The sequence below is a fragment of the Opisthorchis viverrini genome (assembly GCF_000715545.1).
Source record: "Opisthorchis viverrini unplaced genomic scaffold opera_v5_36, whole genome shotgun sequence".
NCBI classification, from domain to species: domain Eukaryota; kingdom Metazoa; phylum Platyhelminthes; class Trematoda; order Opisthorchiida; family Opisthorchiidae; genus Opisthorchis; species Opisthorchis viverrini.
The window spans coordinates 739965-752519 of NW_008751692.1; the positions used below are offsets into that span (position 1 = coordinate 739965).

General features: G+C 42.6%; 2 protein-coding genes across 2 annotated transcripts in view; one reads left to right on the top strand and one right to left on the bottom strand.

The window, feature by feature from the left end:
* T265_02783 (hypothetical protein) overlaps window positions 1-12555 on the bottom strand; it is a gene marked incomplete at both ends in the record, with an annotated part of 81545 nt that overhangs the window by 4782 nt on the left and 64208 nt on the right. Inside the window, one exon of the mRNA XM_009167108.1 lies at window positions 8983-9091. Coding sequence (XP_009165372.1) covers window positions 8983-9091 — 109 coding nt within the window. The remainder of the gene's footprint in view (window positions 1-8982; window positions 9092-12555) is intronic.
* The window catches only part of T265_02782 (hypothetical protein), a gene marked incomplete at both ends in the record, with an annotated part of 30763 nt that continues 19862 nt past the window's right edge, over window positions 1655-12555 (top strand). Inside the window, 4 exons of the mRNA XM_009167107.1 lie at window positions 1655-1997; window positions 6150-6580; window positions 8941-9094; window positions 11777-11988. Coding sequence (XP_009165371.1) covers window positions 1730-1997; window positions 6150-6580; window positions 8941-9094; window positions 11777-11988 — 1065 coding nt within the window. The remainder of the gene's footprint in view (window positions 1998-6149; window positions 6581-8940; window positions 9095-11776; window positions 11989-12555) is intronic.

The window sequence follows — 12555 nt, forward strand, 5'->3', positions numbered from 1 at the left end:
TGGATTCCGTCGGGTCTGTCGAGCCAAATTAACTGTGAACAAATGTTTTAAAGGGTGATTAGGGGTGTTTATTATCTTGAACATCAGGATGAGGTCTCCTCGTATACGCCGATAAGTTAAATCAAACAAATCGAGTTTACGTAGCCTTTCACTGTAGGGAACGTTTCGGAGGCCAATGACCAGCTTGGTCGCGCGGTGGTAGATACGCTCTAGCAGTTGTGTATCCTTTTGCAGCCATGGAGACCAGGCTTGGATCGTGTGTATTTATATGGTAAAACCTTTTGCAAAAACTTGGTGGCGAAAAAAGAGATGACAAACGACTTTGTTTGATTCCGTATACAAAATAAAATTTTGGTTTATCAGAAGCACCAGTTACACAGTTACACACAGCCGAAATGTAAGCTGAAATATTGCTTACCCTCTAGAGTTTTGGCTAACAGTGAGAAAACGGAGACTGGTGGGTACGGATGTTTCATATCTGCGTATACATTTCTACACATTGACTTTATTTTGTAAGTTACGATGAAACCCGCTTTTCTGGTTATTGGATGAGGTGCCAACAAAACGATAGGAAGCACTTTGGTCCTCGTCACATCAGCCGAAACATCTAATAACCCACCGGCCTCCTCCGTCGCACACGCTACATTGCTGTTCACCCCAGTTGAGTCTGCCGTTATACCTCCTGTTAGCAGCTTCGCCAGAATTATCAGCCCTAGATCTTCGGAGTTGAAGCCGCCACTTGGGAGCCTTTAAATTGTGGGATACACTAGCTAGAAGTGCGGAAGCGGCAGTTGGTTGCATACATGACGCCTAGATAGGAAGTCAGCTTAACACGCAAACTCTTGTTCTGGTCAACTAGCAGCTCCTTGTTGTTACATAATTTGCGTTGACATTCCGGATTAATGCTTAAGTTGTGGTGAACCGTTCATTCCTTGTACACACCATGGCTAAATTTCCCTATTCAACCCACCGGCGTTATTGCTAAAAATAAAGCACTCAGTATGTGTAGAACAAGAGAAGACACGTTGTTGGAGTTCTCCATCATTACAAATTCAAAGTGGACGAAAACATGCTTCAAAAGTGCTATCGTCGTTAGAAAACCCCGAATAGCTTAATGGATACACCGTCTGGAGCGTTTTGGTTGTCTAATGATCACTTTTCTATGCCCATGTCATTTCACTGCTTAAATTTGTTAGAATGGCTCGAATGCATTGCTTTGACGCCACTTTCCTCAAATGTTGCTCCAAGCTGGAAACATTTTGCCAGTATTTTTTGTAAGCCTTGCAGTCTGCCCTAATTTCGTAGGTCTTCCAAATCGGAAAATAAATTAAGCCGGAGAAAAAATTAGATTAGAGTCGGAAGGATATTTTTATTTCCGAGGTTGATTAGAACACCCAGTAATCCGAGTTGAGTAAATTTTATGCTAAATTTGTACGGTAGAAAGTAAAGAAAATGGCTTTAACGCCTGTCCTATGGCTATTAGGTTGTGTCCGTTCAAATAAGCCTCATATGCCTATCGATTTGAAAATCAACCTGATTGGTTCAAAACAGCTTACGAATGAGCGTAGATGCGGGGGCGTGAGCATAGAAAATTTTTAAATCTTATTCTAAGCTGAGCATAGTTTCGTTTTCTCCAAACAACTCGACGGACGGGTTAAACGCTACGAATGCTCCCAGATAAGGGAATGTGTTGATTGCTGGGACGTGTTACAAATGTAGGGGTGGCAGTATGTCATTCACCAGCGAAGGAAGCGATGGAAGAGACCACTATGCGGATGAGGAGGTAGAAAATGATCCTCCGCAGGCATATATTGAATCCACTGCTGTATTGGTCGGGCGTCGTGGTCCTGGAATTTATCGGCATTCAAACCTGCAATATGAACTGAAACGGCAAAGTAATGGAGAGTCTGCGCCTGGTATAAAAAGACTTTCTGGCCCTTTCAAGCCGTCACTTACTCCTGGTCTTGGAACCAGACGTGTAGTGAACCTGGGTTCTAGTGAGTTTACTTCTTTTCCTTTGTGTTTTTGCTTTGAAGTCTAACTCCATTTGTAGACCGCCTAAATCTGTTTTGCCAAGCGGTTGGATGGAAAGAGGCACTGATTCGCAATTGACAGCTTGTCCATCGCGTTAATGACAAATTTTAATGAGTTTTGACGATTAGTTTGTGGAATTACCGGAATGGATGAGTAATCTGGGATGAATAATGAAGCTGTAATTCCGCAATTCGGTACTTATGGTGAAAAGACCGGAAGCAGTTGATGACGGTTCATTATTCGTTAATCACCAATCTCATCAGTGCTTACAAAGTGTAATTAGTCTGGAAAGAAAGTAATACTTGACGAAGGCTTTCGAAGGAGTTTTGTTGACCACTGAAGCGCGTGGGCTAGCCATCTAGTGAACCGGATTGGCGAAATATTCAGTAGGAGGGAGACACAAGTGGACGGAGTCCGGTGATTTTTCCGACCCGAATCAATATGACAAAAAATTTAAAATTTTATGACGGTTAAAATTACAATTACTGACAGGCTAAAATAATTTTTCGGCTGTAGCACCCTTTCTATGCATATCTACCAGTCCATTCAAATGAAGCGCGAATGCTGGGATACTTCCAGATTGCCCCAGCCCAGACAGGATAAGTCAAGATGCAGATGTCCGATCCGAACCACAAACCATCCGGCAATTAACTCGCGCTCTAACCACGGAGCCAGCTCGTTCCATAACAACTGCTGGCATATGATTTACGCAACCTGTTCGCTTTAACCAGTCATGATATTTCATTACAATTCATCGTGTTTTGCACATAGGAAATAATTTAAACTGGAGACATTTCTTGGCGAGACTCTAACCTGATAAGTTCAGAGCGCTTTGAGTATTAACGAAAACTCAACTTTTCCCCTCCTATTAAAAATGACTCAGTTAGCACCAGTTGTTTATTTCTTCGGTGCAACGGTACTTTGAATGTGCAGCGCGAAACCAGAATTGGACTGGTTTTAGAGATTGAAAACAACAGAATATTCTATCGGATATTTAAAGCCACTATTGAGTTTTGTTCTGTGTGATGTTTCGCTCTAGATACAACTACGGTTTTATTCTTTTTTCTTGTACATCATGGCATTTTCAATGTATGACAAGCTGTCAAATAATTTGTCTATGCCAGCAGTCATTCCTCCTCTGGAGAGGCCAACTTCGGAGATGCTTGCTATAGGGAAATACCATTTATATTTGGTCCCTTGATACGTGGTTTTAGAAGAGAGACCACATAGCAGAACAAGGTAATTTTATGAGGTTTTTGATGTGGTCTTTCCGGGAGGTGTCAGTTAATAGAAAAATGCCCATCTTGCTCAACGTATGCCGTTGTAGCATTGTCCACGGCCCCAGTTACTCGGTAACCGGTCATCTGACGAGTAATCCCTTCTATCTAAGGACAGCCATGCTGCTTGTATTTGTTCTACGTAGGCGTGCAAATAGAACTTTTTCGGCACTGGGGAAAATTCTTTGGTGCAGTCATCAAAGGGGACATAAAAGAGCCCTGACTCCTAGTCAATCGCTGTTACAATAGCACAGTTTTCAGGCGCTAAGCAAATATCTTCACGTGGTGTTGCGTCCCGTAAAGCAAGGAAAACACGATTTCTGGTAGTGGGAAGGCCCGTCTATACAGAAACGCCCGAAAGCAATGTATAATCGCCCCATCCCCATTGGGAGTCACCAGCAGTTTGTATATCATGAAATTCCACGGATGTTTGTACTCATGATCTCTTGACCAGTGTTTTTAACACTTAACCGTTCGGCCAAGTGCTGTTAAATTGCACTTGGACGGGATAAGACGCCACTCGTATTTCCGTCAAGAAATCCATATTGCACGGTAGCGTACTGATTGGCTCCTCCAGGGACGGATTCTCCAATAAAAGTTCCATTCATTTTTTGAAATTAGTTCGTGACATGCACCAAGAAGAAAGAAAAGGGCTATATTGTAATTTAATGTCATATGGAATAGTTGGTCACCAAGGTGATTAAAACCGGTGGGCGATCCGTTAATCTGGGTAAAAGAACTGGACAGCGTTTACTATTCGGCTCCTGCTTGTAAAACAAAACCTGACAGTGGAACAACTTGAAGTAACTGTTTCTCGCCTAGTCACCAGTTGCTGAGAGGTCAGCCTCAATAAGACGTGGCTTATTCTATAAATGGGCCTCAACGCATTAAGGCCTTCATATAGCACACTTTCTGCACGTTCACTTTCTTCAACTTGTATACAAAATGTTCAGTGACAATCTTCTCATCGTAGTCCAGCGTGACAGGCATTTTGCTTCGGGATTCAAACGTGATGACTCACCCTACGATGTGCGTATATCACGGACGTAGGTTGCAACAGATCACCACTTTTCACGTACTTGTGGTCAATATCACCTGAGTACCCCTAGTAGACCTTTTTTGCCTTCGAGTGAGTGATGAGTCGAATGATTTTTGTTACAGCGTTATGTCTGGCTGCCGTTCTTTCTGCTACTCGGTGTTCTCCAAGAGGTCAAACTCTATATGAGCACGGTACAACTGTTACCAGGATGGAAGAGAATTTGATTACTGAGTTGGGGGATTTGAAACAAATTTGCAACTGTCTGTGGGTATCCACTCCAATAGCTTCACATAATTTTTTTCAGTGAGAACACCCATGATTCAACGAAACTAGGTATCGTATACCTGAGATACATACCTATACACTCGCGTTATAAACGGCATCTGGTGACAGGTGTGATACGTGGAATAGCCTTTTTGAATGCGTCCCTGAAACTCACGAGAAGATAGTCTCTCTTTGGATGGATAGTACAGTGGGCCGGGCGTAGAAGGCTTCTTTCAAAGGCCTTTCTTCATAACATCACTATGTACGGTAAAGTGAACAGTTTATCCATTGGGACCTTAAATAGCGGCAATTATTGTGATTAGAAGTACGTCAAGACGACGTATTCTGATAATCAGGAATAAGGGGACGCAATCAGTCGTGTATATAGACGTTTTGGTCATATCAAAGTGTCGTATTCTTGTAGAATATTTTTCATTAACTCGCATTTTTGATCCAAGCAACTACTTGGGCTATCGGATCACCAGATGAGAGGGACGCTGTTATACGTACAAATGGGGGGGGGGCGGGTAGCCGGTGTACTAGTGCGCGCATTATACCGCCAACTCCTTTTTACCTAGACCATCCCATCACAGAGTGCACATGAGCCACTGCCTCTTGAGGACTAAGGGATACTTATTGCATAATTGAAATTAAGCTAACTTGAGAGAAAGATTTTTGGACATGGTCGTTAGCCCCAGATTATTCTTATCAACTTTCCTTCCAGAAAATTTGATGTCCTCCCACGATTTTTGTGATTACCAGTCATCTTGGCATTAGTATGCAAAAGTTCTTGGTGTGTCTCTTTGGTTTGCTAGAGCGTGACTATCGTATCCGAAACTCCGACGATTGCATCAGGAGACTGGTGCAGCTTAGCTTTCAGTAACGTTCTGAAAACTGACAACTGGTGACTTGCGTTGCGTCAGTCTCGATCCCCACACGAAGATTTGTCTAACAAGCTATTTTTGAGAGGGCGAGGATTCTCCCAATCAACTAACAGCTGCTGCCTCGACCTGCTGAAATTCCCTCACAAAAGTGTCAATAAACAACAGTACTGACTCGCTCACATTGTATTCGAGCGTTCCATCTAATTTAGCTCAGTTGGGTAGGCCTGAAAGATGCTCTATTGCGAATATCATCCCCATTCCATACGCGCTTGCTTGTTCTGTGCTTGATCCACCTCTTTCAAATGATACTCAGTTAGAGACGTATAAAATTCCAAGACAGCTAAAAACTGAAGAAAGGAGCACTGAATTTCCCCGTGGTATGTTTGGCGATGTCTGCACTCTGAAAGCACGGAAGTAGACTGAAACACTGGAAGTACGTATTATGTTTTGCCATAACTTCTTTGAGCAATAGGAATACGTAGTGGGATGCACGCTATCAGTCCAACGTGTCAAACGAAACAAAACAGCAGAAACAAATTTGATGGCATCCAGTAACTACTCGAAAAACCTGTCTGCTTCATTGGCAGTTTGCGTTTTCACAATTCTTGTCGTAATTATGTGAGATCAAATGTTTCGCATCCTTTTTGCTAGGTCATGACAAGGAAATCAAGTTTAGTATGGAGCCACGACCGGGTGATGAGGCGTTTAGCGAGTGGCGAGAAGCCATTCGCTTGATGGCTCGTCTGGGTGATGGTCTCCCGAAATTTGTACGGCGTCGTGTCTGGTCCACTCTCGCTGATCGCCAACTGGCAAAACAGCATGTAGACTGGCAACATGTAGTTCGGCTAGCATTCAACGATCGATCCAATCCGGATGATGACAGCTTGGGGTCTCAGATTGTGAAGGATCTGCATCGAACTGGATGTGAGCAGTTCGGGTCGGATGAGGACAGAGCGTCATTGAAACGTGTACTGCTTGCATATGCACGTTGGAATAAACGAGTTGGTTATTGTCAAGGTTTCAATGTGATTGCAGCTGCCATTCTGGATGTGATGGATCGTGATGAAAAAGAAGCTTTCAAGGTGAGAAACTCTTTCCACAAAGGCTATCCGATGGTTGTACTGTTTTCACGCCATCGATCCAGATAATCACAACTTGACACAATACTAAGGTAACCTTTAAAGTAATGTGCATTTTCTGCACTGCCCTGTTTACGTCGAACAGTTGTGGATAATCATGCTGTTAGATTTCAATGACGTACAAGAGCTAGTTTCTTATACTCTCCTGAATATTGGCATCAGAAGGCAGTTCTTGTGCCATGAAACAATTTTGGATGATACTGTTGACAGTTAACGCGCCACACATCAGATTTTCTATCAGCTTTCATCTTTGAACGTTAAAATTTCCGATGGCACACGATGTTTTGCGGTGCACTTTTTTGCTCGCCAGGTTTATCCACTGGATCGCAAACGCTAACTCTCCACTCGAAGGATCTATCGTCAGTGCGCGACTGAGTGGTCCGCTTGAGTTTATATAGTTTCTGAGAAGTACCCAGTACATGTGCTGTGATCGGTCAGTTACGGGGTGGTTTCTGCGTAGCTTGATCGAGCCGTTCAAAATTGTTTTTTTTCATAGCTCTGTGCTTGATTGATTCGCCACACGCCTATATTCCGCCTGTTCCGTTTTTGGTTGATCCGCCTATTTACTGTGCTGTTACTGGCCTTTCCTTCATTTGATTGATCGACTGAATAGCCTTCTATTTTGTTGCTGTCTAAAGTATTCTTTTGTTGTCCAGTTGATCACAACGCGACATGAAGGCAGATCAGTCAGAATACAGGAACAGAACTGCTGAGATAAAGGCGCTCAAAGGACCACTCAAGTACAAAGCAACAGGACTCAAACTTAACACCAGTTTCACATTGACCGAAAGAGCTACGTGAGAGCCCTCCCCTTGGTAGCCGACCAATAGCTGTTCAGAAGCCATATAAAAGCAAATAGGGTAGGAGGAAATGCCCACTTAAATGCGCAATAACGATGTCTCCTCGACTGAAAGGAAAGGTTTGCAACCCAGTCACTAAGCTCAGCAAACAAACTACCAGTAATTCATGAATTTTTTAGTGTGCCGCTTGATCAAAATGGTCCACTACGCAAAAATGAATCTTCCAGCGACGAATGTTCCAAAATGTGTCCTGACCACGCATAATCTATTTGTTCCCGATAGTGGCCTAGATAATATCCATCGACGATGTCTGGCATGATCAGGAGGAAACGCGCACGCACAGCTTCATTCGGCGCCGTGATAATACTGTAACAATAACGGTGGTTTTTTGAACGTTAAATAATGATTGCTTGGGTCAAGGGGAGTTGTCTGAGGAGCAAGATTCGCATATTTTCGCATCTCTGAATTTAGACTGCTGAGAATTTCACCATCCAAAGATTCTGTTATTTTCTGATGTTCATAAATTTTTCGGATAATTATTGATTATGTATCTTAGGTAGACGTAACTAGTGAGCATCATGCTGATGAAAAATCTCACACGTCAATTCATCGCAGTTCTCTTAATTTCCACAGAACAGGAACATGGAGGGAAATTTAGATCATATCAGATATTCTAAACGTACCCCAATGTTGCCGTGACTGATGAACGATCATAACAACTAGATCACCTGCGCGAACTGCTATTGTGACAGTCATGAACCCTACTGGTCATCACACTATCTACCTTCAACAGACATTACCAGAAGCTGTAGTGACTAATACCGTCGAAAGTCTCAGACGAATGGAGGGTCGAGAAGTTGACTTCACACGGTCAAGTGACCTTAGATTTCAAACTAAGCTATACCTGCTTACATGAAGTAGATTATTCCTGTGCACACAAGGCTAGGTTAATGGATGACTCAAATGAGTATCTTGTGACAGCGGGATGGACCCATCAACATGATTAATGTTCTCTCAACACCGCGTTGGTTTCAGCTACTCATGCGCTTCGATAATAGATGACTCAGTGAGGTTCTTGGTACTACATATTTCCTTGTATTTCAAAGATTCACCCTTGAGCTTTAGGCACTTTAATAGGAACTTCCCCTCTCAGACTAACACCGAGCCTGAAGAATTATGCCGAATAGTGTTGGGAACAAAGACATGAATGTCACCAACGATTTGTAATGAAGCTATGGAACGTTCACCCATGACCACATTGAACCAGTTTACTTTCAGAAGTCATTATGATTGTCCTCACGAAATTAGCCCAACGCTCACTGTCATTGTATCCATTGTAGTTGCGTTGGTTTCAAGACAGGCATGTTATAAACTACGCCCAGTCATTGTCCCGTTAACTGAACTTTGTTCTGGTTCCTTTTCGGGGATACTAAGCTCTAGTCATTTGAGTCACTCTTCTCTGGATCATATCTACTGCCTGCAATCTTGTTCTCATTTCCACAGATAATGGTTTACTTGATCGACTATGTGCTACCCGAATCCTACTTTGCTCAAAATTTGCAAGCACTTTCGGTGGACATTGCGGTGTTTCGTCATCTTCTTCAGACCAAAATTCCTCGTCTATCAGCTCACTTGGATCGACTACAGTACAAGGCTGGTAAGTAAAATAAACATACACAACAGCTTTTTAATCATCTACAAATGAGACCCCGGAACCAGACAACGATCAGCTTTAAGGCCATGGTCTGCTGTCAATCCGTCTTCACTAGGTGCTTTAAGCCAACACAAACCATGGTAGTGGGACACAGAGAAATGTGGACTAACCAGTGCAATGAAACGGATGAAATTCTGATTGTGGTTAGATGATTAGTTGCAGAAGTGAGCGTCTATTCAGTGTACTTGTTTGGTTTATTTTTAGTTAAAGGATGAGTATCAGATCTTTTCACAGTATTCAATGACCTCATTGATGTGAAAATATAATGGATCTTTAATTTACTTCCTGTATACTTGCTACGTTTCCCGGCAAGGCTGTTTTTGCGTGAAGCACTCCCCCCATCGATCTGAATCAGACTGGTAACAGTCTTTAGGGTGGGATGCAACCCACTACACGTTATGCGGCAGTATCGAGTAGATGCAAACCAAGTTAATACTAAAAGTAAAGATGTGAACTGCCGTTTCGTCTACAACCTAACGCGTGTGCCAGTGCATTTGATTTAACAATCGACTAGATGTTACCGGTTACGACTGAATTTTCATAGAAAACGCAGAGAAATTGAAAACAGACTCCATTCTTGCTTTTCTGAATAAGGAATTAGGACAACTCAGAATTGTTATACAGCAAGCAGCTGAAGTTCCCGTCTGAAACTGCATTCAAGTCTAACCAAATAAAGCATTTGCGAATGAGATTGATGGTTAAATGGCAAAGAGACGTACTTGTTGTCAGTATCCGTAAAAACTTCAGAAAGAACTTGTGCCTCCAATTCGAAGTGGTCAGATTTAAGAAACTGTTCAATCTAAAACTTTATTGAGAGGACACCGATGTTGATTCTCAAGCCCCACGCACCCAATTTTCCAAACCAAAAGTTGGACAGACTTTATTCCACCTGCTGACCAGTGGCCGCGTGTCTGTAACATTTGGTCCAAAATTTTAATGATAACGGTCAACAGTGATCATTCAGTTGTGACGCCCCTTTGGTGCATAGCTACCAAGCAGTCCGACGGAAGCATCAGAGTTGGACTACTGTCCGGCTGCTCAAGGCCATCTAGGAGCAATAAAGATGCAGGAGTTTGATTCGAACCATGGACCCTTCGTTCAGTTAGTCTGCGCCTTGACCACTGAGCTACCTCGACCTCGCTTATAAGAATCTTTGAATAGTTCCTTATAGCCCAATGTGAGTAGACTTTCCCAATGCCAGCAGATAGCTAGTTGGAACACGCCAAAATAGGTTAGTTTCCCTCCTTCTTAGTTCCAACTGAAAGTTAATTATCGCCTGAATCAGTGGTTTCTGCTTTTTTTTCAACGATATAAAGGTTGTAAAAATTATCCCGTTTTGTATGATCTGATGATTATCCGCCTTGCCAGACAGACATTCTGCGAAGTGTGTATTGTTACTTTTTGAAGTAATCTTAGCCCCACCATATTTTTTCAGCGATATTTAGGCGGTTTTATTCATCCCCGGATTAGGGTTTCTCCAGAATAAATCACTTGTCTTCACAGGAACTATCCCGTCTCCATCGACGGTAATGGTGGGCACAGAACCTGACCAGTAACGAGTAGCCAATCCCGCAACCAAGTAGGATTGTTTGTCGCGGTGTACTTTATAACTGCGGACTTAGCTAGTTGTTTTAGGATACTTACCGGTCTTTCAAAAGCAACCGTGTAGCTGGATCTCAAAATGTTTAATTATACGAAATCTGTCATTTTTACTCTGCCTCACTGGGCACCCTGCGAGTTTTGATAATTATTCGGTTGAATTATGTCGACCAAATTGGTCAGCAGCTCGGTGGAATACTTTTTCTTGAAATTTTCAGCAGCGAGTTTAATTTTTGAGTTTTTTATCTCCTCAATTGCATCAGCCGGTAGATAGGCTCGTGAGTCACTGGCCGACGGCCTGAAACAGTCCCTTTACACTTCCACACTATGGCTTCCAACCTAATATATTTTATTGTTTGATCAAATGCCTTCGAAATGACAATCTCCGGTGTGGATGTATGGGATATGAATGATGTCTGAGGCGTCCGGAACTGGCAGAAAATGTACGTAGGATGGCAGTTTGAATACACAGTTTATGGTATTATCCATTTGCTTGTTCCGTGAAAACTGACGGGGAGTCCTACAGTTTGTGCAATAAATACTGCTAAAGTTAGTGTCCGTTTGGGAAATTAGGTGCTTGGACCGTGATTTACGAGATCCGAGTTGCCTCCACTCAGACACATAACTGTCTACCTATACTAGGAGGTGAGTTAGAAGCTTTGTCAAAGCTCCTCTCTTTATCCTTATGGGTGTTGTTATGTCAAGTTCTCTCCGGGCTGCGGTTTCCGAGTAACCTTAGTAATTCTTGCACACTCATAGCAATTTTGGTAATTTAATTGGATATTCTAGACCAGGATCACAATATTTTAGTTGATTACCTCTCAGGTTTTGCTTCACACTGCATATTCATTACTTGGGCTCCTCAAAATACTCTGCATGCAGTTCGGGTGTAGTCTCTCGTGAAGACGAATTTAACGTGAAATTCGAACCTTAGCGACATCAGGCACTATATTTTCTCTCTTATATTCCCTCTGTTCCGCCCATTATTAATCCCTGTGTCGTTTCCCTTGTTCTCTCGTTCCATAGCTGTTGAAGCCAACTCTAAAATTGGCCAACCTGTAGTGAATCCTTCGCTATTCGGTCGTGCACAAAGCTTATACGAACCCCCTCTGATGAACGTCTACATTATTCAATGGTTTCTAACGTTGTTTGCCACATGCCTAGCACCCGACGCCGTACTACGCATATGGGATAGTATCTTACTGGAGGGCTCGGAAGTTATTCTTAGAACAGCTATTGTAATTATGGACTTCTTGGCGAGGCAAGTTTACTGCTATTGTTAAGTACCGTTTTATTTTCCATTGTTTTGAGTCCTGTCAGACAAGTATATGCGTCACTGTGACTTCACACCGACAGATACGAACACCGTCAATTAGTTTTATCATACACTCAAGTAAGCTTTTCTTATTTGCTATGAGAGCACACAGTCGCACATGATGCATAGTCAAGAATGATATCGTATGCTCTCTAGTTGAAGTGCGCTTTGAAAAGCCTAATGAGTTCTTTGTGACCTCATAAGGACCTAAATGCTATGAGCAAACGGCATTGTTTGCTCCCAAAGCAAAACTAAAAGTGCAGCTATTTACTTCATGTATGGCTCCGCATACAAAGTCAAGCGTATGCATACTCGTAGACAGTGAGGCTTTAACTCGCTATTCGTTGGTCACTCAAGTGTGGTATTACCGGATCTCTGTAGATTTCCATCAGTTAATTAGCACTGGATACCAACGTGGTTGCATCCTCACTTGGATCCTTTTCCAGACTAACCGTGATCTTGTTAAGAAAACCCCCAAACCACGCTCCAT